This window comes from Hesperophylax consimilis, chromosome 12, assembly GCF_061612785.1.
Source record: "Hesperophylax consimilis isolate HC1 chromosome 12, BYU_Hcon_1.0, whole genome shotgun sequence".
In the NCBI taxonomy this organism is placed as follows: domain Eukaryota; kingdom Metazoa; phylum Arthropoda; class Insecta; order Trichoptera; family Limnephilidae; genus Hesperophylax; species Hesperophylax consimilis.
Genome location: NC_142847.1, coordinates 472,674 through 496,448, shown reverse-complemented (window position 1 = coordinate 496,448; position 23,775 = coordinate 472,674). Strand labels below are relative to the sequence as shown.

At 39.3% G+C, this 23,775-nt stretch overlaps 2 protein-coding genes across 5 annotated transcripts in view; one reads left to right on the top strand and one right to left on the bottom strand.

Annotated features, from left to right (window-relative positions):
- The window catches only part of nudE (Nuclear distribution protein nudE), a 42,040-nt gene extending 27,311 nt beyond the window's left edge, over positions 1-14,729 (bottom strand). For 2 of the 4 annotated variants that reach the window (XM_089637989.1, XM_089637987.1), the window contains exons 1-7: positions 14,650-14,729; positions 14,308-14,389; positions 14,071-14,224; positions 13,784-13,920; positions 12,281-12,417; positions 11,818-12,003; positions 8,665-8,762 (exon numbers count right to left, since the gene is read on the bottom strand). In XM_089637989.1, the coding sequence (XP_089494115.1) occupies positions 8,665-8,762; positions 11,818-12,003; positions 12,281-12,417; positions 13,784-13,920; positions 14,071-14,224; positions 14,308-14,378 (783 nt within the window). In that variant the 5' untranslated portion in view covers positions 14,379-14,389; positions 14,650-14,729. Of the gene's footprint in view, positions 1-1,081; positions 1,174-1,223; positions 6,606-8,664; positions 8,763-11,817; positions 12,004-12,280; positions 12,418-13,783; positions 13,921-14,070; positions 14,225-14,307; positions 14,390-14,649 lie in introns of those variants that run through there. The other 2 variants (XM_089637986.1, XM_089637985.1) reach the window with 2 other exon arrangements.
- Positions 14,730-15,067: 338 nt separating this feature from the next.
- SCCRO3 (defective in cullin neddylation 1 domain containing SCCRO3) lies at positions 15,068-17,365 on the top strand. Its single transcript, XM_089637620.1, has 3 exons — positions 15,068-15,337; positions 15,492-15,831; positions 15,958-17,365. Exons 2-3 carry the CDS (start codon positions 15,744-15,746, stop codon positions 16,923-16,925), a joined length of 1,056 nt encoding a protein of 351 aa, XP_089493746.1. The 5' UTR covers positions 15,068-15,337; positions 15,492-15,743; the 3' UTR covers positions 16,926-17,365.
- The last annotated feature ends 6,410 nt before the right edge of the window (positions 17,366-23,775 follow it).

Here is a 23,775-nt window from a genome sequence, read left to right as displayed (position 1 = left end):
AGTAGTTGTCGGATAATCGAGCGACAGATTCCTGAGAGAGTACTGAATATGATGTATTAGCAGATTAAACTGAGCAAATACTTTGTTTTTAACTCGTAACAGCTAACTGCTGACTAGAGGGATACAATTTGAGAGTCTCATGATCAAAAGTGTTATCGTGATCGATTTTTGAGATATTATGTTGTGTTGCGCTTCCTCCTTCATCCGACAGCGTCCATCATCAGAGCATTTGTGTACATTGTGGTGAGAAGTATGTTTATTTGTGTGGCAGTGATATCAAGGGTTAATCATATTCTAAATCAATACAACTTTACTGTTGCGTGCTTTTGGAAGATAAGTTTGTGAGGGAAACGGAGCAGCTTATCGAGAACCGGGATATATGAAGTAGTTGAAACAAAGTATTTGTTTATTTTAGTCTAATTATTAATGGAGCTGCTGTCGCAGTATTATAAGAGCGCTATTTGTAGAAACTTACATAATAAACCCTGCGGACATACCCGTAATTACTCTCAGTCAGTTTGTACCGAGAAGGCAAATATTCCATCCTAATGCAAAGTTTTAAACTATGAAACTTTGTAATAGCTTTTGTGACAAATTGTTTGGCAGCAACTTAGGTTGTTATAAATATGGCATATAAAGGTTTTGCATTACGTAATACAACCAACTTATTATGCTAAATTTATTATAATACATACAATAAATAGACAAAGTGAATTCATCCCTGCGCAAGTCACCATGAGCCAATTTTAAGAAGAGGCGAAAAACCAAAAGTGATTTTGAATTGAAAATGTATTGCTGAATATGAATTCGAAAAAACAGATTTTATTTCTACAAATACAGGCTAACAATGGCATTTGTGCGGTGATGGATTACAGTGTATCAGGAATTATCTGACAGACTTTGACCTGCATTTTCTGAGCTACAGGGTAAAAAAAGGTAGATGACTTTTTACTACATACATAAATGTTCAGATAAGAAGCAGGGCGCTTTACCCACAGCATCGACAGTGAGGGACTAAAGGTACGTCCACATTCACCAATGATTGAATGAGTAAAGCATAAAGAATAAGGATTGGATGTACCTGTATGGGTCTCTGTTAAAGTCGGATGAATTGTGAGATGTTTCCCGCAAGTGTACCGGAGCCCTACACGACGCTAACTTAGATTCCAGTGCCTAAAAGAAAAGTTACAATAATAATTCACTTGGAAGACAATACCTCAGCCGTCGGAGCACTCCACACATCGTAGCGAGGCTTGGCAAGAGGAGATCTTCCCAAAGAGACTGTTGGACAACTTGGAACATGCAAGAGTAATCAGCTTATCCTCATATCTACGCCAGAAGCAGGTTTTCCAATTTAAAATTTAATATTTTGGAAAAATTCTTCCTAAATAAGAAGTTGTTATGAAAAATACTAATAATTAATGTATTCTAGTAATATTTCTAAATCACTTTAGAAAGAAAAAAACATGATTTAAAAAATGTGTTTACCTTAATTTAACCTCTTGTAAGTCAATGTATCAAAATGTTTTTAAAAAATCACATCTCTGAAAATAAATAGCTATTCTGGGAAAACTACTTATGGTGGATTTACTAACACATTATCTGGCAAGACGATGCAATTTTCAAAAACCTAGTTTTGCAAAAAGTAAATTATTAGGAAAATAGAATCAGCCGGCGCACCGCCATCATTTAGTGCCGGCAAAGGGGGAAACAAACAAATAACTAAAAAGGCTGTAAATTATATATTTTAACTATTTTTTCACAACAACTTCTAAAACAGATTATTAACATTATGAATTCCACCAAAATCATGGGTTGAACGGACGGGTTGTTTCAGAGAATTTCAACAATTCATCAAATTTCAATGTTAAAATTCAAGTTCTATTCGAGTTCTGTGTTTATTTCACCATGGGCCGGTTGTTACACAGTTCGTGGATAGTAACAGAAGTTGATTAGGACTTTCAAAGAACCTGAATTTTAACTATGAAATTTGTTAATTGTTCAAATTCTATGAAACAACCCGTCTTTAGTATTAAATAATATAAAGTCTAAATACGGTGAATACTACAAAGCGAGGTGTTGTAGCCAATTAATGGATGGGAGAGGGAGAGGGATAGGGATATGAATAAGATACAATACAGTTCAAATTCTGTGAAACAACGCGTCTTTAGTATTACATAATATAAAGTCTAAATAAATACGGTACACTACTACAAAGCGAGGTGTTATAGCCAATTAATGGATGCGAGAGGGAGAGAGTAAGATACAATACAGTTAAAGATAGTTAAATGGTAAGTAACTATGTAGTTATGTTAGTTAATAGAGGGTTAAGTTTACAATACAGTAATAAAGTTTGTGGAAAAATCAAATAAAAATACAAAAATATCATAACTAAGTTTATTATAACTAAACCTTAAATGTATATGTCACAGAAGAGCTACAATTATTTGTTTTTATATTTCATCAATGATTGCCAATTAATAAGTGTATTGTTTTTATATCTTCATATTTAACAATAAATAAATAAGATTTAATTTCATTGGTCACCGTGGAGTTAACCCAATCGTCGTCAAGCTTATGTTAATTAAGATTATAATGTTATTAATTTATTTAAACTTCTAGTTTATCTAAACATATTTAATACAGGCTTGGCAGCGATTGGGTTAATACCCACATTTTTGTTAAGTGTTTATAAAATATGGAATGTTAAATTAATAAAATTAAAATAATTTCAATTGACGATTTTTTTAGTAACCACTTTAAATTTAAGGATGGCAAACATAATTCTTACTACTTACTAATATAAAGAGAGATGTGCTATCTGGGATAGAGCTATCCCCTTTCTTAAATAAAAAAAAACATATTTTTACAGTTGCAAACTGGAGTCAGAAAATAATACAAATTACATATCGATCAACTAATACAAGGTGACAACATTGTTTTTTAAACCCTATGGTGCAGCTGGCTTCATTTGCAGTCCAGTAAAATGATGACTACCTTGATGAGGTGAACTGCAGTGTGCAGTGTGCAAATTATTTCGATTATAATTTTCTACATTTTATTTAGATTTCAGAATTTTATAAAATTTCACTGTCTCATAGGGGTTAAACTAAATAATATCTACATATATTTAACAGCACCTTGTGAATATTCTTAATGTCTATAATTTATTTCATAATATTATTACTTATTTACATTTAATTAATTGAATAAAATGAAGCCCCAAAAAACAGTGTTTTATCACAGTTTGCTTCAAACAGTTGACAATATACAACAGTATTATGTATGCTTTCAATACATATAAGTGTACATTTGGTATAGAGTTTATACTATAAAAATTGCATAAACTTACACAATATTAAAGGCCACATTTTTATTTTGTCTAATCACTGGCAGATTGTACAAAACAATCGAGAGGCTGGTCTGGTCTGTACTAAATTAAATAAAGCATAAAACTTATTTTGTACCAACAAGGGACAGCCTATTATTAAAACTGAAATTAATGACTTATGGCATTTTTTACTGCTTGCGTGATATATTATGAACCATTACATAATATGATTAGTTAAGTCCAATACCGCGGAAGAACCATAATGTATAAAGATGTTTAAGACGGACAACACTTGGTTACTTTTGCACTGGGGATGATTCATTTGTGGTAATTGACTTCAACCGAGTACATGCAATTGGTCAATTTTAAACTTGCGGTGTTCAAGGTATTTAGAAATGATTGGCTCATACATCATTGAACAGTCGTGTAGTGCTTCATCTTCATATTCCTTCAGAGACAACATCATGAGGGAAGATGTTTGGCTGTCCAAAACTTTGGCTCAAGAAGAAGGAAGAAGGAAAACATCCATCAATCCAAAGGCAAACTACATAATATGTAGTACTAATGGCTGTGAGAATCTTAACTAATATTGTCATGCGTATTACAAACTACTTAAAATATCAACATAAGGAAGACTTGTTGCACTAACATCTTACGGAAGAATAGCAAACAAATAGATAGAGAGAAATAAACATACCGCAAGTAACTCTCCTTGTCTTTTACAGGTATTTTTACAAATCAGTTATACTCTTCAGTGATCTTGAAATGGACTTTAGGGAAGTCAGGATACGAGAGTAAGCTTTCCCGTATGTCTACAAATTTCCAATCAGTAAATATGTAAGGTAAATATACAAATATACGGGACACTGAATCAGTTAGATAACAACAAGAAACAATTATTTCAGTAACCGGAAATGGAAAATAATGCATTTTAAAATTGATGGTTCACTTGGCAGCGATTCATGTGAAAGTTTTAATGTTCTTATTTAACCCAAAAACCTACCTTAGGTCAATAATCTAGAATAGGTTCTTTATGTTTGGGTTTAATTAAAGAAATTTAAAAAGAAAACTATTCAAATTATTATTTCAAAACATGGCGTGTAGAAAAGATGTTGAATTATCCATATTTTGAACGAAATAGGTATTATAATGCATTGTTAATAGTTATTTCTCATTGTTATCTAACCGGTACAAAGTGTTGTGTAAAATAAAATGTTTCTTAACTGTGTCCCATGTTTCGGTACATTTACCCATACGTAATAGTAGACATTTTGAAAAACTAGGTTACGAAAGCAATAACAGTTGCAGCGGTGTTTAGGAAGAATGACATCAAGCGAAGGCAACTCAATTTAATATCACACTCATATTTAAAGAAGTAACATAAAGTACATATGTTTTTGGTGGTTCCATGATAACTCCTCAAAATGACAAATCAACACACCTTTAAAACGTGATATAAAGTCATTAAAAGTAATGAAACACTTTTTATAGGTGAGTTGAATCGTCATTTTGATTAGTTATCTGGTCACCAGTTTTGGTGTTGAGACAAATTATTATTTAACTTAAATAATTGGGATACATCGTTAAAGCCAACGAAACTAATTTGAATAACATTTCTAAAGATACAGAATTGGTTAAAAAATCATTTTAATTAAGATGTAAAAACATAGCCTAATTAATATTGAAAAATAAATATTATTTTCTACGTTGAACCGGCAATTGAATAAAAGAAACATATTACACAAAGTTCCTTCTGAAAACATGACTAGAGTAAACAAAGCAACTTTCCTATTGTTTATTAGTTGAAATGTACACACAAGATGCTTGAAGAATGTCTTTTCTAAAGTATCAATTCACCGCTCTAGTTCGTTTTTGTCCAACAGACCATTTTTGGCGAAATTGAGTTAAGTATGCAGTTGTTCTCAGAAAGCATTTATTTATACGATACAAGTGAACAAAAAAATTTTAAAAATATTTTTGATGTGTTTTCAAAACGCAGTTTGTCTTAAGTCCACCAAAATTAAACAACATTCCGAGCGTGTTTATCCAACACTTTGTCCTACATACAAATTAAAAACGTGTTTTCTGCATAATTTTAAACATTTGGGACGAATTTTACTTAAAAATAATAATTTCTATCACTTTAAATCATTTTAGTAAGCTTAGAATTGAGCTAATTTCATTGTATATGCGTTTTAAAACTTTGAAGCGCTATTTCTCCCGATTTACGGTTTTGGTCTGTTGGATAAAAACAAACTAGAGTGACGAATTGTCACATGTTAACATAACAACGGGTGATTTCTACAGAATTATGTAAATAGTAAAACTATGAATGGAAGGAGAGACATTTTGAGATCAATCATGCACCGAAAAGTATTAAATAAAAATGACAAAGCTAATGAAGATCTAGAATCCAGGGGAAGATTTTCCCAGTATATATTACTCGACATTTCCTCAGTTCAAATATCCCGCATTGCTCAATATAATATTCAAACAAATAAGAACCATCATTGTTAAATAAATTGTAAATAAATTAAACTGGATAATGCCTCTGATGTATGGTTAAAAATAAACCAATAATTCAGATTAGTTGTACATGGTTTCAATTGAAATTAAGAATCTAATTCATTTATCTACCTTTTATAAAGATAATTTTTTCGAACGATATTTGACAAAGCAGATTATCTATTAGGAATAAATGATTTACATTTGAAACATTGGCACAAATTTAAAATGGCACTTGGCACATTTAATGATAACTTGGAGTTTATGATGATGGAGGAGCGGGCCGAGGCTTGGTGGGGGAGCGCGGAGGTCGGGAAGGAACGGTACTTCTTCGGAACGAAGTCCCGCGAGAAAATAACGATAAGGCTCTCGAGGTCGGAGGCTCCGCTCTTTGGACAGGCGAGTTAGAATTTGCGTGATTGTGGCGCAGTTCTACATTGCTCGTATGGTGAGCGTTTGGGCGACCTTGACCATTCTGGTTTGCCAAGGGAGAATTATTATTCATAAGCCCCGCTAGCCAATGTCTCTCGGGACTTTGAGGTTCCGGCATTGAATTTCGTTTGCTATCTTTTCCGAAGCCATTCTCATTCTGAGTGGGCGGGATCTCAGGTCTGTCCGGTGAAGTGGGAGAGAACAGATTTCTGACGGGATTTCTATTAACAGGTTGGTGGTTATCGGATGGGTGCACGGATTGCGCTGATACGTCCCTGTCACTTTTAGGACAGATGCAGCGCACTTTGCTGCATTCAGGGCAAAGGAACCTCTCAAGCTGGAAGCAATACAAAACACATGCAAGCTAAACTACAAACCATTTCTACTTTGGGGAAGCGGGAGGCGGGACAACCGGGGCGATGGCGGGGGTGAACATTTACATGGAGTACAGGTATACCCAGCTAATAAAAAGTTGTGTAACTCAATCATTGAAATTAAGGCAAAAAGGTGCATTTTATAGTCCATAGATCTCCAATCAATAAGCATAGAATTATTAACTTAATCCGTAAGGCATATAGTGGGTGTACCTGTAGCGTGTTGTGTACACTGAAACTACAAAAGGTTAATGCAAATCACAACAGTTACAGACATTGATTACTTTCTGTGGTTTTGGCTATGGCGTGGAGTATGTCATAATACAAACACCAGACAACATTTAAGGCTCCCATTAAAAGTGACTTACAAGTTGACTGAAAACCCAGAATTAAACCAAATAGATTTTGTTTCCTACATCTGCTCACATTTATTTTTACAAAAAAATGATAACCAAGCAAATATTTCTGTAAAATCGGTTTATTGGTCATTTGAGCGATGGAGATTTCAAGGTGTTCGGTTTTCGATACGACCATTCAATTTAATTAATATCGTACCTCCTAATATTAATACGGAAACTGCTTCTTGCGGTTTAAAGTCAATGAATCCACTTAGATTTCACTCCCAAATTTTTAGATTTTATTAAAAAAATAAATTTATATTTAATTTTAATTTATACAGGGTGTATCGGCACTAACCCGACAAACTTTAACCAGCTATTCCTTAGGACATTTGGAGTAAAAAATGTTATGGGCACTTTGCTGTCCGGTAGCATTTTTTTTTCAATTAAAAACAAAAAAATTTTAAATTTCCACACTACATCACTGTCATTGGCATTGCGTTTCGTGTTCAACAGCTGTTATAAGCAAGTATGTCAAAAAGCGTCTTCGCTCTTTCGCACACACTAAATAATAATAGTTAAAAATGAGACGAATGGTGCCGTGCCATTTAGTTGTGATAGTAAAAGTGCGCCAATATAGGTACACACGTGCATTATTCAACGGAATTCGAATAAAATATTTGCCAGATGGGTTTTCAAACTTTGACAAAGGATAAAACAGTGGTGACATGTGGTGAAAATATGAATAATAAATTTTTTATTAAAAAAAAACGTTACCGGACAGCAAAGTGCACATAAGATTTTTTACTCCAAATATGCTAAGGAATAGCTGGTTAAAGTTTGTCGGGTACGTGCCGATACACCCTGTATAAATCACCTACCTAAATTTGGCTAGTTATCACTCGAGTGGTTAGGTAAAAATAATCACCCACTAATTTACCCAGTGTAAATTTATCACATTATATACACTGTAAATGTTGGATATTAAACATATCGGCCGCTAATTGCCAATAACGGTTGACAAAGATGGCAACATAAATATTATTAAGACGTAGTTCTACATTTTACGCCGGTCCTACTTGAACGGCGGGAAAGGCATTGCTGACGTTTAATCTCTTTCTAAGGGTTCAAACTAAATACATTTACTGTGTCTTCCCCATCTTTAACTTTTTGCTTTTATGTGGGTAATGCACATAAAACATCACTAAAAGGCCCAACACTGACATTAACTTCAATTTATGGAGTCGTACTCCAAAAGAAGGCTTTAATTTCAGACAACAATTTTATAGTTAGGGTTTTTTTTTTCCATAGTGCTCACCATAGAGCACCATGTAAAAAATTTATTTTAAATATATGTATTATTTTCAAAGCTGTTCTAAATAAAATCCTTTTCAAATGGGACCCTCATTTTCGCCTGCTTCAAGTGTGTTAATACAAAATAAATCAATGTCATACATTAGATTACAAAAAAAACGAAAAACAAGGTAACATTCAATTAAAACTTTTGGTAATTAAAATTAGACAAGTGGGCAAATAAAACAGCATTTGTAAGGAAACAGAACAATTTGGCTGCGGAAATATTAAATGGGTTGTAACCATTTGTGAAATCATGCTCTGAATTGAAACAAATTTAAATCATATATGCCAAGAACAGTATGGACAGCAAGATAGGAAATAGACTTACCCCAACTTTACGAAGCAAGTCGCCCACAATGTTCAGAGCGGATATTCTTGAAGAAGGCGTCATAGTGTTTCCGTTCATTCCGTTCATTGAAAAGTCACCTAGGGGAATGAAATAGAAATTAAAACTTGTGTAAATGTAACCTTGAGGGGTGTACTAGTATCCCAACCGCTACAATTCTCTTAATAACTGCTCCCAACCGTCTGGACCCAGTGAGACTACGGCATCCCCATGCGGTTGTGTCGTGAGGCTAAAGGTAGTGGGGAATGAAAGGAGATAGGAAAGAGGAAGGAGGGGGAGTCCCTGGCTATTCAGATCTGGTCACCAAACACGAGTATCTACGCGACCTTCGGATTGCTAGTCGAGACCCTTACCCTCCCGACCACGGAGGCAGTCATGATAACACATTATTACAGTAAATAGTTAATCCAGGATGTGGGGGTGGAGAGGGTAGTGCAAAATTACACATTTTGTGAAGCATACATTTATTTGTGAGGCGGGTTTGGGTACCGCTGCACCGGGAACTATTTACTGGATAACCAACACGTCTGCCATAGGTTCGCTAAAGCCGGTGATTTGGCAGGGGTTCATCGGGTGAGGTGTGTTTAGAAATGTGCCTGCCCACCAGTTGTGTGGTGTGCCAGATCGAGAGTGAGGCTGGTTTGGGTACCGCTGCCCCGGAAACTATTTACTGGATAACCAACACGTCTGCCATAGGTTCGCTAAAGCCGGTGATTTGGCAGGGGTTCATCGGGTGAGGTGTGTTTAGAAATGTGCCTGCCCACCAGTTGTGTGGTGTGCCAGATCGAGAGTGAGGCTGGTTTGGGTACCGCTGCCCCGGGAACTATTTACTGGATAACCAACACGTCTGCCATAGGTTCGCTAAAGCCGGTGATTTGGCAGGGGTTCATCGGGTGAGGTGTGTTTAGAAATGTGCCTGCCCACCAGTTGTGTGGTGTGCCAGATCGAGAGTGTGGCTGGTTTGGGTACCGCTGCCCCGGGAACTATTTACTGGATAACCAACACGTCTGCCATAGGTTCGCTAAAGCCGGTGATTTGGCAGGGGTTCATCGGGTGAGGTGTGTTTAGAAATGTGCCTGCCCACCAGTTGTGTGGTGTGCCAGATCGAGAGTGAGGCTGGTTTGGGTACCGCTGCCCCGGGAACTATTTACTGGATAACCAACACGTCTGCCATAGGTTCGCGAAAGCCGGTGATTTGGCAGGGGTTCATCGGGTGAGGTGTGTTTAGAAATGTGCCTGCCCACCAGTTGTGTGGTGTGCCAGATCGAGAGTGAGGCTGGTTTGGGTACCGCTGCCCCGGGAACTAATTACTGGATAACCAACACGTCTGCCATAGGTTCGCTAAAGCCGGTGATTTGGCAGGGGTTCATCGGGTGAGGTGTGTTTAGAAATGTGCCTGCCCACCAGTTGTGTGGTGTGCCAGATCGAGAGTGAGGCTGGTTTGGGTACCGCTGCCCCGGGAACTATTTACTGGATAACCAACACGTCTGCCATAGGTTCGCTAAAGCCGGTGATTTGGCAGGGGTTCATCGGGTGAGGTGTGTTTAGAAATGTGCCTGCCCACCAGTTGTGTGGTGTGCCAGATCGAGAGTGAGGCTGGTTTGGGTACCGCTGCCCCGGGAACTATTTACTGGATAACCAACACGTCTGCCATAGGTTCGCTAAAGCCGGTGATTTGGCAGGGGTTCATCGGGTGAGGTGTGTTTAGAAATGTGCCTGCCCACCAGTTGTGTGGTGTGCCAGATCGAGAGTGAGGCTGGTTTGGGTACCGCTGCCCCGGGAACTATTTACTGGATAACCAACACGTCTGCCATAGGTTCGCTAAAGCCGGTGAATTGGCAGGGGTTCATCGGGTGAGGTGTGTTTAGAAATGTGCCTGCCCACCAGTTGTGTGGTGTGCCAGATCGAGAGTGAGGCTGGTTTGGGTACCGCTGCCCCGGGAACTATTTACTGGATAACCAACACGTCTGCCATAGGTTCGCTAAAGCCGGTGTATTGGCAGGGGTTCATCGGGTGAGGTGTGTTTAGAAATGTGCCTGCCCACCAGTTGTGTGGTGTGCCAGATCGAGAGTGAGGCTGGTTTGGGTACCGCTGCCCCGGGAACTATTTACTGGATAACCAACACGTCTGCCATAGGTTCGCTAAAGCCGGTGATTTGGCAGGGGTTCATCGGGTGAGGTGTGTTTAGAAATGTGCCTGCACACCAGTTGTGTGGTGTGCCAGATCGAGAGTGAGGCTGGTTTGGGGAGACCCTTTGACCTCTCCAACTGGTCTCTCGACCCATTGCCCTGATACCCTTTACCTTCCCAGAACTTCCTTTCTTTCCTTTCCTTAAAAAAAGATACTCCACACAGTATCCCAAAAGATGAAATAGGTCCTGAGGGAAGTTATTTTAAATATCTCAAAGCCAAATATAATATTGAAAATTATATTTGAAATAATTGACAGGCTTCTACAGTGTCAATGTTTTATTTAGGAATTTTCATGGACAGTACTGAAATGCAAACTTGTATAACCTAGCTCTACACACCGCACATTGCAGTTCACCTGAAGATTTCACTGAACTGCTATTGTAGTTGCTAGGATCCTAAGAGTTAAAAAACAACCGTATCAATAGATTTAATATCCATACGAAAATTCATAGGTTAAATAAGTAACCCCTACCAACTTGTCCAAGACATAGCATTAATAAATAATTATAATTTTAGTAGGCTAAAACGGCTGGAGTATGTTATCCCATTCTTGAATCTAGTGTTGAAATTTTTTTACATTTATTTATTTACGCTCATGAAAGTTGACGGACACGAGCGGACACCCGTTTACAGTGGATGTTGGGTTTATGAGAAAGGGTCGTTTCTTCGACGCGTTTTTGTGTAAGTCGGCTCGTATGTGAAACGAGCTACCGGCATCGGTTTTTTTCCTTCATATAATCCAGGCATATTCAAGACCCGCATTAATAAATCTCTTAATACAGCCCCTACGGGGTGGCGATGTAGTTATCTCCATCCCTATCTTTACACTGTACAGACAGGAGTGCTATTGTGACGTGTTACATAAAAATAAAATAACGTTCCTAAAAACAATATGCACACCTTATAATGTTACAGAATTAGATAAAAATAATAGTTTTCATACATTTCAAGGGTGTTGTTGGCTGAGTGTTGGGCGTATCGGACTCGTTGTGAAGTCTGGAGGAGTCCAGTCCGTTGAGCCCGTTAAGGAGCCTTCTGCTGTTGTCTGTGTCGTTAGCCGAGTGGATGGGGGTGCTGGTCACATTGCCATTCGGTATCCTGTCCTTCACGCGCAGCTCTTGTTTCAGATCTGAACAGAAGAAATAATATGCATACAGGTAAAGTAGTGGTTCAAGGAGGAAGAAGCTTATCATGGGCTAGGAGTCCGGAAGTGGAAAATATTTATATGAAATGATAATACATATTGCTAATGCGTAGTGAATATAGTTAATAGTGGCTCAGTTAGTATCGCGTTCGGTTCAATTCCCTCCATCACACGGTGGTAGTAATATTGTCAGGTTATTCGTAACCCGGGAATATTGGTCTTTCGTTGTTGTTATTGTATCGTTAAAAAAGTAAAATATAACCTCTTGTTTCATCCGACGCTCTTTGGAGCTTCATGCGGAGATTTTCCACTTCCTCCAGCTCACTTTCCAGCACGGCATTACGCTCGTAGGCCTGGTTCAGCAATGTTTCTATTCCCGCCACTGATTCTGATATAACCCTGGAAATACATATTTTCATTTTTGATACTAATTTGGGGTGGAATTCCATTATAATGATGATATTATAAATCTATTGAAACAAATATGAAAATTCTGCCTCATTACAGGCTCGTCTAGTTGGGCAGATTATTATATTATACTACATTTGTTATTTTTTATTACTGTGCTGTTGTATATTTTGTTCTATTACTGTTCCTATTACTAAAATGTAAAATCTTATTTTAGCTTTAAATAAAATGTTTATATTGTTGGTCTGTATTTGATATTAAATAAAATTCTAATTAAAAAAAAAAAATACAGTTTTAAAATTTTATTTTTTTCTGATTGTTACCAAATTCAGCCTTTCATGGCCATCTTCAGACTGGTACAATATATAAAAAAAAATATTACCATTCATAAATCTTAACTTCTTCTCGATATTTAATAAGCCATATTCTAAAACTTCCGGTAATTGTTTGGTTTCGGTTGCCTCCTTGTACCTTTTAAAATGTTTGCTCAAAAGATTCTCATTTCTGAGCGCAAACTGCCTCCTGTTTTACATTATGTTTTTAGTTTTAATATTCTTGTTTTGTCCTCTGCTGTTATTGTTATTTTAAGTTTTGTCATCACTTTATATTAACAGTATATTTAGTGTTATAATTTAGATTTGTATTGGGTAAGGCACACTGTAGGAATAATTATAAGAACATGACCACTAATACTAAATTATCATCTTTAAGTTTGATATAGTTAAGTGCACTTGAAGTAAAATGACACTAAACTGTGCTATATAAATGATACATTATTATTATATTATATACAAAATTTACCATGGGTAGCAAACAAATATAATTTTAATTAAAGCATTGTTTACCACCCCTGATACCTCCTTCCCAAAATGACTTGTATAATATACCATAGTTTAAGGAAACTAAGATAGCTGTGACAGGCTTAAACTGAAATGTGTATGAAAGGTGGAAAAAAGTTTTAAATTGTTTTAGTATCTAAATTAGAAAATTAATTGTTAGACTCTCTTTTTCTCCTTCTGATGTTATTTAACGCACGCCACCAATTTGATATTCGATATTAAACAGGTCCCCTAGCGCGACTGCAGTTCGCCAATGAACAAACAAAAGATCATGTCAACTAAATATGCTTATTTTATGGATGTGTTCGTGGTAGGGGCTTATTAATGATTCAACTTGCATTAAATAACGCGGATATAATAAACAAAAATAGTATTATTTAACCAACTATTGATATATATAAACTTCCTTATTTTATTACCAAAACAAACAGGTGTGACAAATCTGACCATTGTGCAAATGCTAAAATAATCAATGAAGCATGAAGGCTAATGAAGGTAATTGCTAAAATAAAACCTACCTCTGTGCCCGTTCCAAATCATCATTCTTTTGTTCTAATTCTCTAATGTATATTCTTCGGTTTTCTTTTTCAATCTTCATAGATTTAACTTCGTTTTCTAATTGAGTATTTTCCTGTTGAGTTCTGTCCATTTTTTTCTAAAATTAATTAAAATGCATTAGAAAAAATTGATTGACCATAAAAAAATGCATGGTCAAGTTTGTTGAACAAATTTTGATCAATAAACTTGACCATGCAATTAAATAATTATGTGTAAGTTCAGAGTGAAGGTTAAAATGGAGGTTTACCTTGATAAATTCATTTTCTCTGTCCAATTTCTGATTCTGTTGTCGCAGTTCTCGAATCAATTTTTCTTTTTGGTCTAAAGATGCCTCCAGTTCCTTCTCCAATAGGGAAGAAGAGTCCATGTATTCGTATAGTTCTTTTTGTAATTCTATGTTTCTACAAAATGTCAAGGCAAATATTATTACAAGATATTCAACTAATAAAATTATGCAGATAAGTACGTTAAATATTTTACTCACTTTTGGTAGTAGTGTTGAGCACTCTCCGAACATTCGCCTTGATCCTCGGAGACAAAGCCTCGAGAATCCATCTTTGTAGAATCTTATTGAAAAAAGTATATTCTAATTATATAATTCAAATAATGTTACAATAAAAAAATTAAACGACCCTCAAAATTTAAGTAATCAATGATTTATACGTAGGTAGTTAATTGACATAAAACATAGATATGTCACTTTCCAAATATGCGTCATCGTTCAAGAATTTCATCGTAATATTATTTAATTTATAGATTAAAGCGCAGGATAACCCTAATTTATGTTTCTGCACAATAATATCACCAGCTATTTAAAATTATTTACCTTTGGAAACTAACAGTTTATAAAGAAACAAGGCGAAAACCAGTACAAAAACAACTCAACAAGGAAAATGGCGAATGAATGCTTTTTTTAATTATTAATTGAAAGGGTGTTGAATGTAAAAAGAATTTTTGTCTTGGGTCAAGTACTATATTTTCTCCATAGTTCTTACTTTAAAATTAGCTTCACAGTTTGAGTGGCTCTCATCAAATATACCAACACAAAAAAGCAATATATTTTTAACTTTTAACTATGGATAAAAAACAATCCTTAAGCTCATTTGCATAAAGGATATATTTGTGTCAAAACTATAAACAGTTATAGCAACTCGTTATGGGAAATGGGAAGAGCAAAATATTTTGCCATAGACGTGGGTGGTTTATTTATGCGAGAGTGGTATATTTATGATTTATGCCATAGACAAATGTCTTGGCACTTCTGTGCCTGTGTTCTGTCTTCTGTCAACTAATGCAAAATAAAAAAATATATTTAACAGTTTGCCTTCATTTTATAAAATTGTTTTTGTTTTCTACGTTACAATATGTTTAAAATTTGACAGTTAAATGAATACTTTTAATATCCTCGGACTTGGTAGAGTAGATAAATAATCACGGAAAACAAAGTGGAACATGTTTACGACTAGCAGCATTACTAATAACATTTTATAAAAGATGTAATTCGAGCTTGAGAGGTGAGTTCACGATTTTATATTTTTATTTAAACTATTTTACAATAAGTATTTTCTTAAATATAAACGTACATGAAATTGATCTGGCAATCGTTACAAAGCTTTGTTAGCATACTGTGTATTGCTTTCCATAATCGGACGTGCTTTTTGTTTCCAGGAGCTCGTAAGACTGATATCTTAATGAAAACAAACGTTCTGAATGTAGATATTTTAGATAATTCTAGTCAAACAAAGAACAAGAGCGCCATAAAAAAATATTATGACAGGTGGAAACCAAGATTGTTGGAGGAATTTCATTTAGAGGCCATAGATGGAATTTATAAATACAGGAAGAAGTATTTAATCCTCGAATGCTCACAAAATATTAGCGTAGAAACAAAGGGTGGGCGGATCGAAGAGAGATTATCCAATGGGCCACTGCTTTAGCTGCTTTAACACACCGTCTGCTGTCTCTGTCACCGCTCCTTCCCTCCAGCCTACTTCTGCAGAAAAGGATGGTAAATATATTCCATGGCAATATACTTATACTCTTCTAGTAGCTTCCCCTGCTCTTTTTTAAATTATATACACCGTGTTAGTTACTTGCACCCTTTTATCTCAATGCATGTGTTTGATAATTCCAGAAATGACAGAACTACAGCGCTCTTACCAAGTACCAGGAAAAGCTGTTACAGAATACCCACTTCCGCATCAAGGAACCCTTCAGCCCCTGCTCACGAGTGTGGAGACTCATTCTAATGGAAATAGAAAGGGCAGCCTCGTCCCATACACCGGCCACCTGCCGGTGCAGACCTTGCAGATTAATGCCAACAACCTGGTCTCTCCCGTGCTGGGGGAGACCATGAGCACCGCTCAGACGCACCGATCGCAGATTATCATTGACAAGTCTCAAAAGAGCTTCTATCACAAACTCCCTCTGCCCCGGTCCGTCTCCACCATGGGCTCCGGAGAGTCCCGCTCCTCCGACGCCCGTGTCATGACCCTCTTCGAACACTACAAGGATCCCAACGATGACTCAATCCTCTCCGAGGGAATCGAACGCCTGTGTCAAGATTTACAACTGCGTCCCGACGAATTCAGAGTATTAGTGTTAGCTTGGAAACTTAATGCCGAACAAATGTGTCGCTTCAGTAGAAATGAGTTTGCGCAAGGTCTGAAACTTATGAAAGTGGATTCTATAAAAGGGATACAAAGTAGACTACCGGAGATAGTTTTGGAACTGGAACAAGATAATGAATTATATAAAGATTTATACCGATTCACATTCAAGTTTGGGTTGGACGTGTGCGCGGGGCAGCGCATCCTGCCTGCCGAGGTGGCTATCGTGCTGTGGCGACTGGTCTTCACCATCTGCGAGCCGCCCATCCTGAGCCGCTGGCTGCGCTACCTGGAGCAGCACCCGCATGTGCGCGGCATCCCCAAGGATACGTGGCACATGTTCCTCAACTTCTGTGATACAGTGGGCGAGGACTTGAGCAGCTATGACGATACAGAGGCTTGGCCGAGTCTGTTTGACGATTTTGTCGAGTTTGAAAACGATCAAATGAATCAAAATATTTCCAAAAATGAAACAATCAAAGTATCCGACTGACCGTCGCATCGCATTTGTACTTATCGCTCCTCTGCCAAACAATTATATTGTCTGATTAATTTAATGCATATTTTGAGGGTGATTACGTTCATGGAGCACAGTTTTCAACGTTTGGATTTTATAAGGTGATATTTTGGAATTGGAATTGTTGTAAACTTGCAGTTGATTCTCTTTACATGATGCAACTTTACACAGAGCTTTATTCCCAGATGAACAAAACGTATGAATCTACTTACTATCTAATGTTTATAAAAAATTGTGTAAAATTTGTGTATATTTTAATTTAATTTACTTTCATGTTTTGCATAATGGTATTTGTTGAAACACCATTACAATATATTATAATATTTTTGAATGTATGTATATTTTCCTGTGTTAAATGTAAGTTAATCTTTATTACTTGTAGTTAAGTTATTGCAAAGCATTATTAATATATGTACAGTAATCACTACTTTTCATTTTACATATAAAATATTCTTATTCCAGTGTTATTATTTTAATAATCCTTTAATCTCACAAATTACAACACTTTTACAGCGTCAGAGCTGGAATTTAATGCTTCCCCTGGATTCAAGCGGCTTAAATTAAAATACTCTGCGGTGGAGGGGTAAGGCTTTGGGTAGCAATTTGGAGGTGGCGGATTCAAATCCCGAAGTCCCCAAATAAAGTTTATTTGATTATTTTGTGTTATTTCACAATTTAATATAATAGGTAAGTATTTCCCAAACAGCAGTACTTGATAGAATTATGGATTTCTATCTATCTATATAAATAAAAATGTTAGTTTGTTCAAAATCTTAAATCTCTGTAAGTTCTTCACGAAATTTTGGCACAACGTTGCATTCACAGCCGGAGCCACAGCAACACGTGGCGGGGTACAGCTAGTTATTTTGGCACAGCGTTGCATTCACAGCCGGAGCCACAGCAACGCGTGGCGGGGTACAGCTAGTTATTTTTGCACAACGTTGCATTCACAGCCGGAGCCGCAGCAACGCGTGGCGGGGTACAGCTAGTTATTTTGGCACAACGTTGCATTCACAGCCGGAGCCACAGCAACACGTGGCGGGGTACAGCTAGTTATTTTGGCACAGCGTTGCATTCACAGCCGGAGCCACAGCAACGCGTGGCGGGGTACAGCTAGTTATTTTGGCACAACGTTGCATTCACAGCCGGAGCCACAGCAACGCGTGGCGGGGTACAGCTAGTTATTTTGGCACAACGTTGCATTCACAGCCGGAGCCGCAGCAACGCGTGGCGGGGTACAGCTAGTTATTTTGGCACAACGTTGCATTCACAGCCGGAGCCACAGCAACACGTGGCGGGGTACAGCTAGTTATTTTGGCACAGCGTTGCATTCACAGCCGGAGCCACAGCAACGCGTGGCGGGGTACAGCTAGTTATTTTGGCACAACGTTGCATTCACAGCCGGAGCCGCAGCAACGCGTGGCGGGGTACAGCTAGTTATTTTGGCACAGCGTTGCATTCACAGCCGGAGCCACAGCAACGCGTGGCGGGGTACAGCTAGTTATTTTGGCACAACGTTGCATTCACAGCCGGAGCCGCAGCAACGCGTGGCGGGGTACAGCTAGTTATTTTGGCACAGCGTTGCATTCACAGCCGGAGCCACAGCAACGCGTGGCGGGGTACAGCTAGTTATTTTGGCACAGCGTTGCATTCACAGCCGGAGCCACAGCAACGCGTGGCGGGGTACAGCTAGTTATTTTGGCACAACGTTGCATTCACAGCCGGAGCCGCAGCAACGCGTGGCGGGGTACAGCTAGTTATTTTGGCACAGCGTTGCATTCACAGCCGGAGCCACAGCAACGCGTGGCGGGGTACAGCTAGTTATTTTGGCACAACGTTGCATTCACAGCCGGAGCCGCAGCAACGCGTGGCGGGGTACAGCTAGTTATTTTGGCACAGCGTTGCATTCACAGCCGGAGCCACAGCAACGCGTGGCGGGGTACAGCTAGTTATTTTGGCACAACGTTGCATTCACAGCCGGAGCCGCAGCAACGCGTGGCGGGGTACAGCTAGTTATTTTGGCACAACGTTGCATTCACAGCCGGAGCCACAGCAACACGTGGCGGGGTACAGCTAGTTATTTTGGCACAGCGTTGCATTCACAGCCGGAGCCACAGCAACGCGTGGCGGGGTACAGCTAGTTATTTTGGCACAACGTTGCATTCACAGCCGGAGCCGCAGCAACGCGTGGCGGGGTACAGCTAGTTATTTTGGCACAGCGTTGCATTCACAGCCGGAGCCACAGCAACACGTGGCGGGGTACAGCTAGTTATTTTGGCACAGCGTTGCATTCACAGCCGGAGCCACAGCAACGCGTGGCGGGGTACAGCTAGTTATTTTGGCACAACGTTGCATTCACAGCCGGAGCCGCAGCAACGCGTGGCGGGGTACAGCTAGTTATTTTGGCACAACGTTGCATTCACAGCCGGAGCCACAGCAACACGTGGCGGGGTACAGCTAGTTATTTTGGCACAGCGTTGCATTCACAGCCGGAGCCACAGCAACGCGTGGCGGGGTACAGCTAGTTATTTTGGCACAACGTTGCATTCACAGCCGGAGCCGCAGCAACGCGTGGCGGGGTACAGCTAGTTATTTTGGCACAGCGTTGCATTCACAGCCGGAGCCACAGCAACGCGTGGCGGGGTACAGCTAGTTATTTTGGCACAACGTTGCATTCACAGCCGGAGCCGCAGCAACGCGTGGCGGGGTACAGCTAGTTATTTTGGCACAGCGTTGCATTCACAGCCGGAGCCACAGCAACGCGTGGCGGGGTACAGCTAGTTATTTTGGCACAGCGTTGCATTCACAGCCGGAGCCACAGCAACGCGTGGCGGGGTACAGCTAGTTATTTTGGCACAACGTTGCATTCACAGCCGGAGCCGCAGCAACGCGTGGCGGGGTACAGCTAGTTATTTTGGCACAGCGTTGCATTCACAGCCGGAGCCACAGCAACGCGTGGCGGGGTACAGCTAGTTATTTTGGCACAACGTTGCATTCACAGCCGGAGCCGCAGCAACGCGTGGCGGGGTACAGCTAGTTATTTTGGCACAGCGTTGCATTCACAGCCGGAGCCACAGCAACGCGTGGCGGGGTACAGCTAGTTATTTTGGCACAACGTTGCATTCACAGCCGGAGCCGCAGCAACGCGTGGCGGGGTACAGCTAGTTATTTTGGCACAGCGTTGCATTCACAGCCGGAGCCACAGCAACGCGTGGCGGGGTACAGCTAGTTATTTTGGCACAACGTTGCATTCACAGCCGGAGCCACAGCAACGCGTGGCGGGGTACAGCTAGTTATTTTGGCACAACGTTGCATTCACAGCCGGAGCCACAGCAACGCGTGGCGGGGTACAGCTAGTTATTTTGGCACAACGTTGCATTCACAGCCGGAGCCACAGCAACGCGTGGCGGGGTACAGCTAGTTATTTTGGCACAACGTTGCATTCACAGCCGGAGCCGCAGCAACGCGTGGCGGGGTACAGCTAGTTATTTTGGCACAACGTTGCATTCACAGCCGGAGCCGCAGCAACGCGTGGCGGGGTACAGCTAGTTATTTTGGCACAGCGTTGCAATCACAGCCGGAGCCACAGCAACGCGTGGCGGGGTACAGCTAGTTATTTTGGCACAACGTTGCATTCACAGCCGGAGCCACAGCAACGAGTGCCGGGGTACAGCTAGTTATTTTGGCACAACGTTGCATTCACAGCCGGAGCCACAGCAACGCGTGGCGGGGTACAGCTAGTTATTTTGGCACAACGTTGCATTCACAGCCGGAGCCACAGCAACGTGTGGCGGGGTACAGCTAGTTATTTTGGCACAACGTTGCATTCACAGCCGGAGCCACAGCAACGCGTGGCGGGGTACAGCTAGTTATTTTGGCACAACGTTGCATTCACAACCGGAGCCACAGCAACGCGTGGCGGGGTACAGCTAGTTATTTTGGCACAACGTTGCATTCACAGCCGGAGCCACAGCAACGCGTGGCTGGGTACAGCTAGTTATTTTGGCACAGCGTTGCATTCACAGCCGGAGCCACAGCAACGCGTGGCGGGGTACAGCTAGTTATTTTGGCACAACGTTGCATTCACAGCCGGAGCCACAGCAACGCGTGGCAGGGTACAGCTAGTTATTTTGGCACAACGTTGCATTCACAGCCGGAGCCACAGCAACGCGTGGCGGGGTACAGCTAGTTATTTTCCGACTTTATGTCCAGGTTAAATCTTCTGCGCAGGAAAAACAAAATATATGCATTACTAGGAATACAGGATTCATTTTACAGATTATGGAATTTACACTTTTAACATTGTGAGAGATGGTAAAAGGTACATTAAAGATGTTTTGCTATCATTAATAAGGATTGATGTTTGCGAAAGTTTCATTTCAATCTAAATATGCACAAATTATTTAAATAAACCAAAAACACAACACCTAATTTGTGCATGTCAAGTGAAGAGTTGGTTCTCGAGTAATTAAGTTGAAAACAAATTTCATTTGGATACGTTTTAAGGATTATTATGCCGTGGTGCTCTACCTTCTTCTTTAGCCAACGTTTCCAGCAGCAATACAATGTCCATCATCAGGGCAGATATGTAATAAAGTGTAATTTTCAAAATCTGTGCTTAAAAGTGCAACTGTTAGGTAAATATTGACATTATAGTATATTTGCGGCACATTCCAGAGTGGAAGATATTGATATCGCTTTGGTGCACCACCATTCAGAATTGAAACGTTGCTTTAAATGGCTTTAGCCATCTTTGGTGACCAGATCTGAATAGCTGTATCCTTTCCCACTACCTTTAGCCTCGCAACTTACCCCCAGACTGCCCAGACGGTTGGGACTCTTATGCTGTATTCACACAAGAGGTAAACCGTTACTAGAGTGTTGTGGGTGTATTTGTGTGCCCCAAGGTAAATTTTTCCCTTCATCTTGCATAATATGCTTGCAAACTCATTGATGAATATGTAGTCATATTTTGTTTAACCTTTGGGCTGCGTTGAAATGTATGGGTTTCATCACCGCCACGCCGCACATCTTTTCATCTCGCCGATCAATATACATTTTTAAAACATATTACACATGATCGTACTTTGTGTAAACCTTGCTCAAATAATGCATCCATTTTAATAAATAATTGGTTTGGAGCGATGTTTATCTAAAATAAATGAAATATTACCGAGCAGATAAAAAATCAACACGGGCCAAACGATAACTAGTTACGTCTGTTCGTGTTTGAATTTTTATGTCCGATTTTTAGATCTGATTAGGTTATGAAATTATTTATACTGAATGCAATCTAACAAATATTTTTCTTTTTAAAATTCAGAAATATTGATGACATTATTTCTCTTTGAACAATCATATTAAAAAAATATATTATTCAATTTAAAATTCAGTTTCCTGGCACTACGTTAGTTAAAATTCTATTTACACAAATCTCAAATAGAAATGTATTTTTTTAGAACAGCTCTAATGAGGTTTTTACAAAGATATTATTAATACAAGTATTATGGATCCCCGAAACGATCAAGTACACTTGACAAGTCTACGTGCTTGACGATTTCACTTGACGAGGGACTTGAGGCGACTTGAAGGTGCCGTCAAGTCCACGTGCCGCAATCGTTTACCGCCCTGTGCCCAGGAAAGTGGTTGTCGCAAAAATTAATAATGGTTTCCAACGCAGACAAGGCATTCCTTGCTATAACTCTAGCGGTATCTATCACAGAAAAACTTGTCAAGTCGCATCAAGCGCAAGGTGGTTCAAGTGCCGTCAATCAAAATTTTTGTCAAATATGGTCCAGCCCGTAGACACTTGACGGGACTTGTCAAGTCAACGCTGTAAACGATCAATATTCACTTCAAGCACGTAGACTTGTCAAGTGCACTTGATCGTTTCGGGGACCCATTATGTTAGGTTTTTTATATTAAACATTTGAATAAAATATTTAGGCCCAGAGTGTTGCCAGTAGGGAAAGTGTGGCAAGTCGAGAAAAAGGGCAAATATAGGGAATAAACGTGAATTTCTGCGAAACAACTGGGCCTTATGTTTATTCCAGTGAAATGAAATTCCTAAATTCACATCACAAAATGGGCGCATATTTCTTCTAATATTGCACCGAACAAGGCCATTGTACCAGGAGAGAATCAAGCTGAAGGGGAAAACCTGTCTGGGTCACTTTAAATCCTTAATTAGTAATTTAGGTTCTGTAACATGCTTGTACACAATACAGCAAGGACTCAAACCTATAAATGACTTAACATTTAGAAAACGTCTAATATTTTGTAAATATCTCAAAGCCAAATATTTATTTAAATAGAGCGGAGACAGTTTATATAGTTCCCGTGAGCACTTAGGCTTGTACTATCTACCATTTAACTTCATTCCTTTAGGCCCCACAAGGGAAGAGAGCCTCATCTCTCCTCTCCATTCCCCTTTGGTTCCATGAAGGATCCACAAGGGAAGAGTCAAGCCAAATATAATATTGAAAATTATATTTGAAATAATTGTCAGGCATCTACAATGTCAACGTTTTACATAGGAATTTTCATGGACAATATTGAAATGCATTCAAACCTTCTAAAACCTAGCTATATACATTGCAGGGCACCTGGAGGTGCTATTGTAGTTGGTCGTATCCTAAGGGTTGGGTAGGCTACTGCGTGAGGGTAAGATACAGTACGGCCGCAGCGGTTTCGCTACGTATATAAGTACAACATGATTGCGCTGCAGTCTGACTATTAAGGTAGCTGTGAAACTCTCCGACTAAATAACATTGGCGAGAGGTACACACATATCTTGCTTACATTTCAACCAATTTCAATCACAACT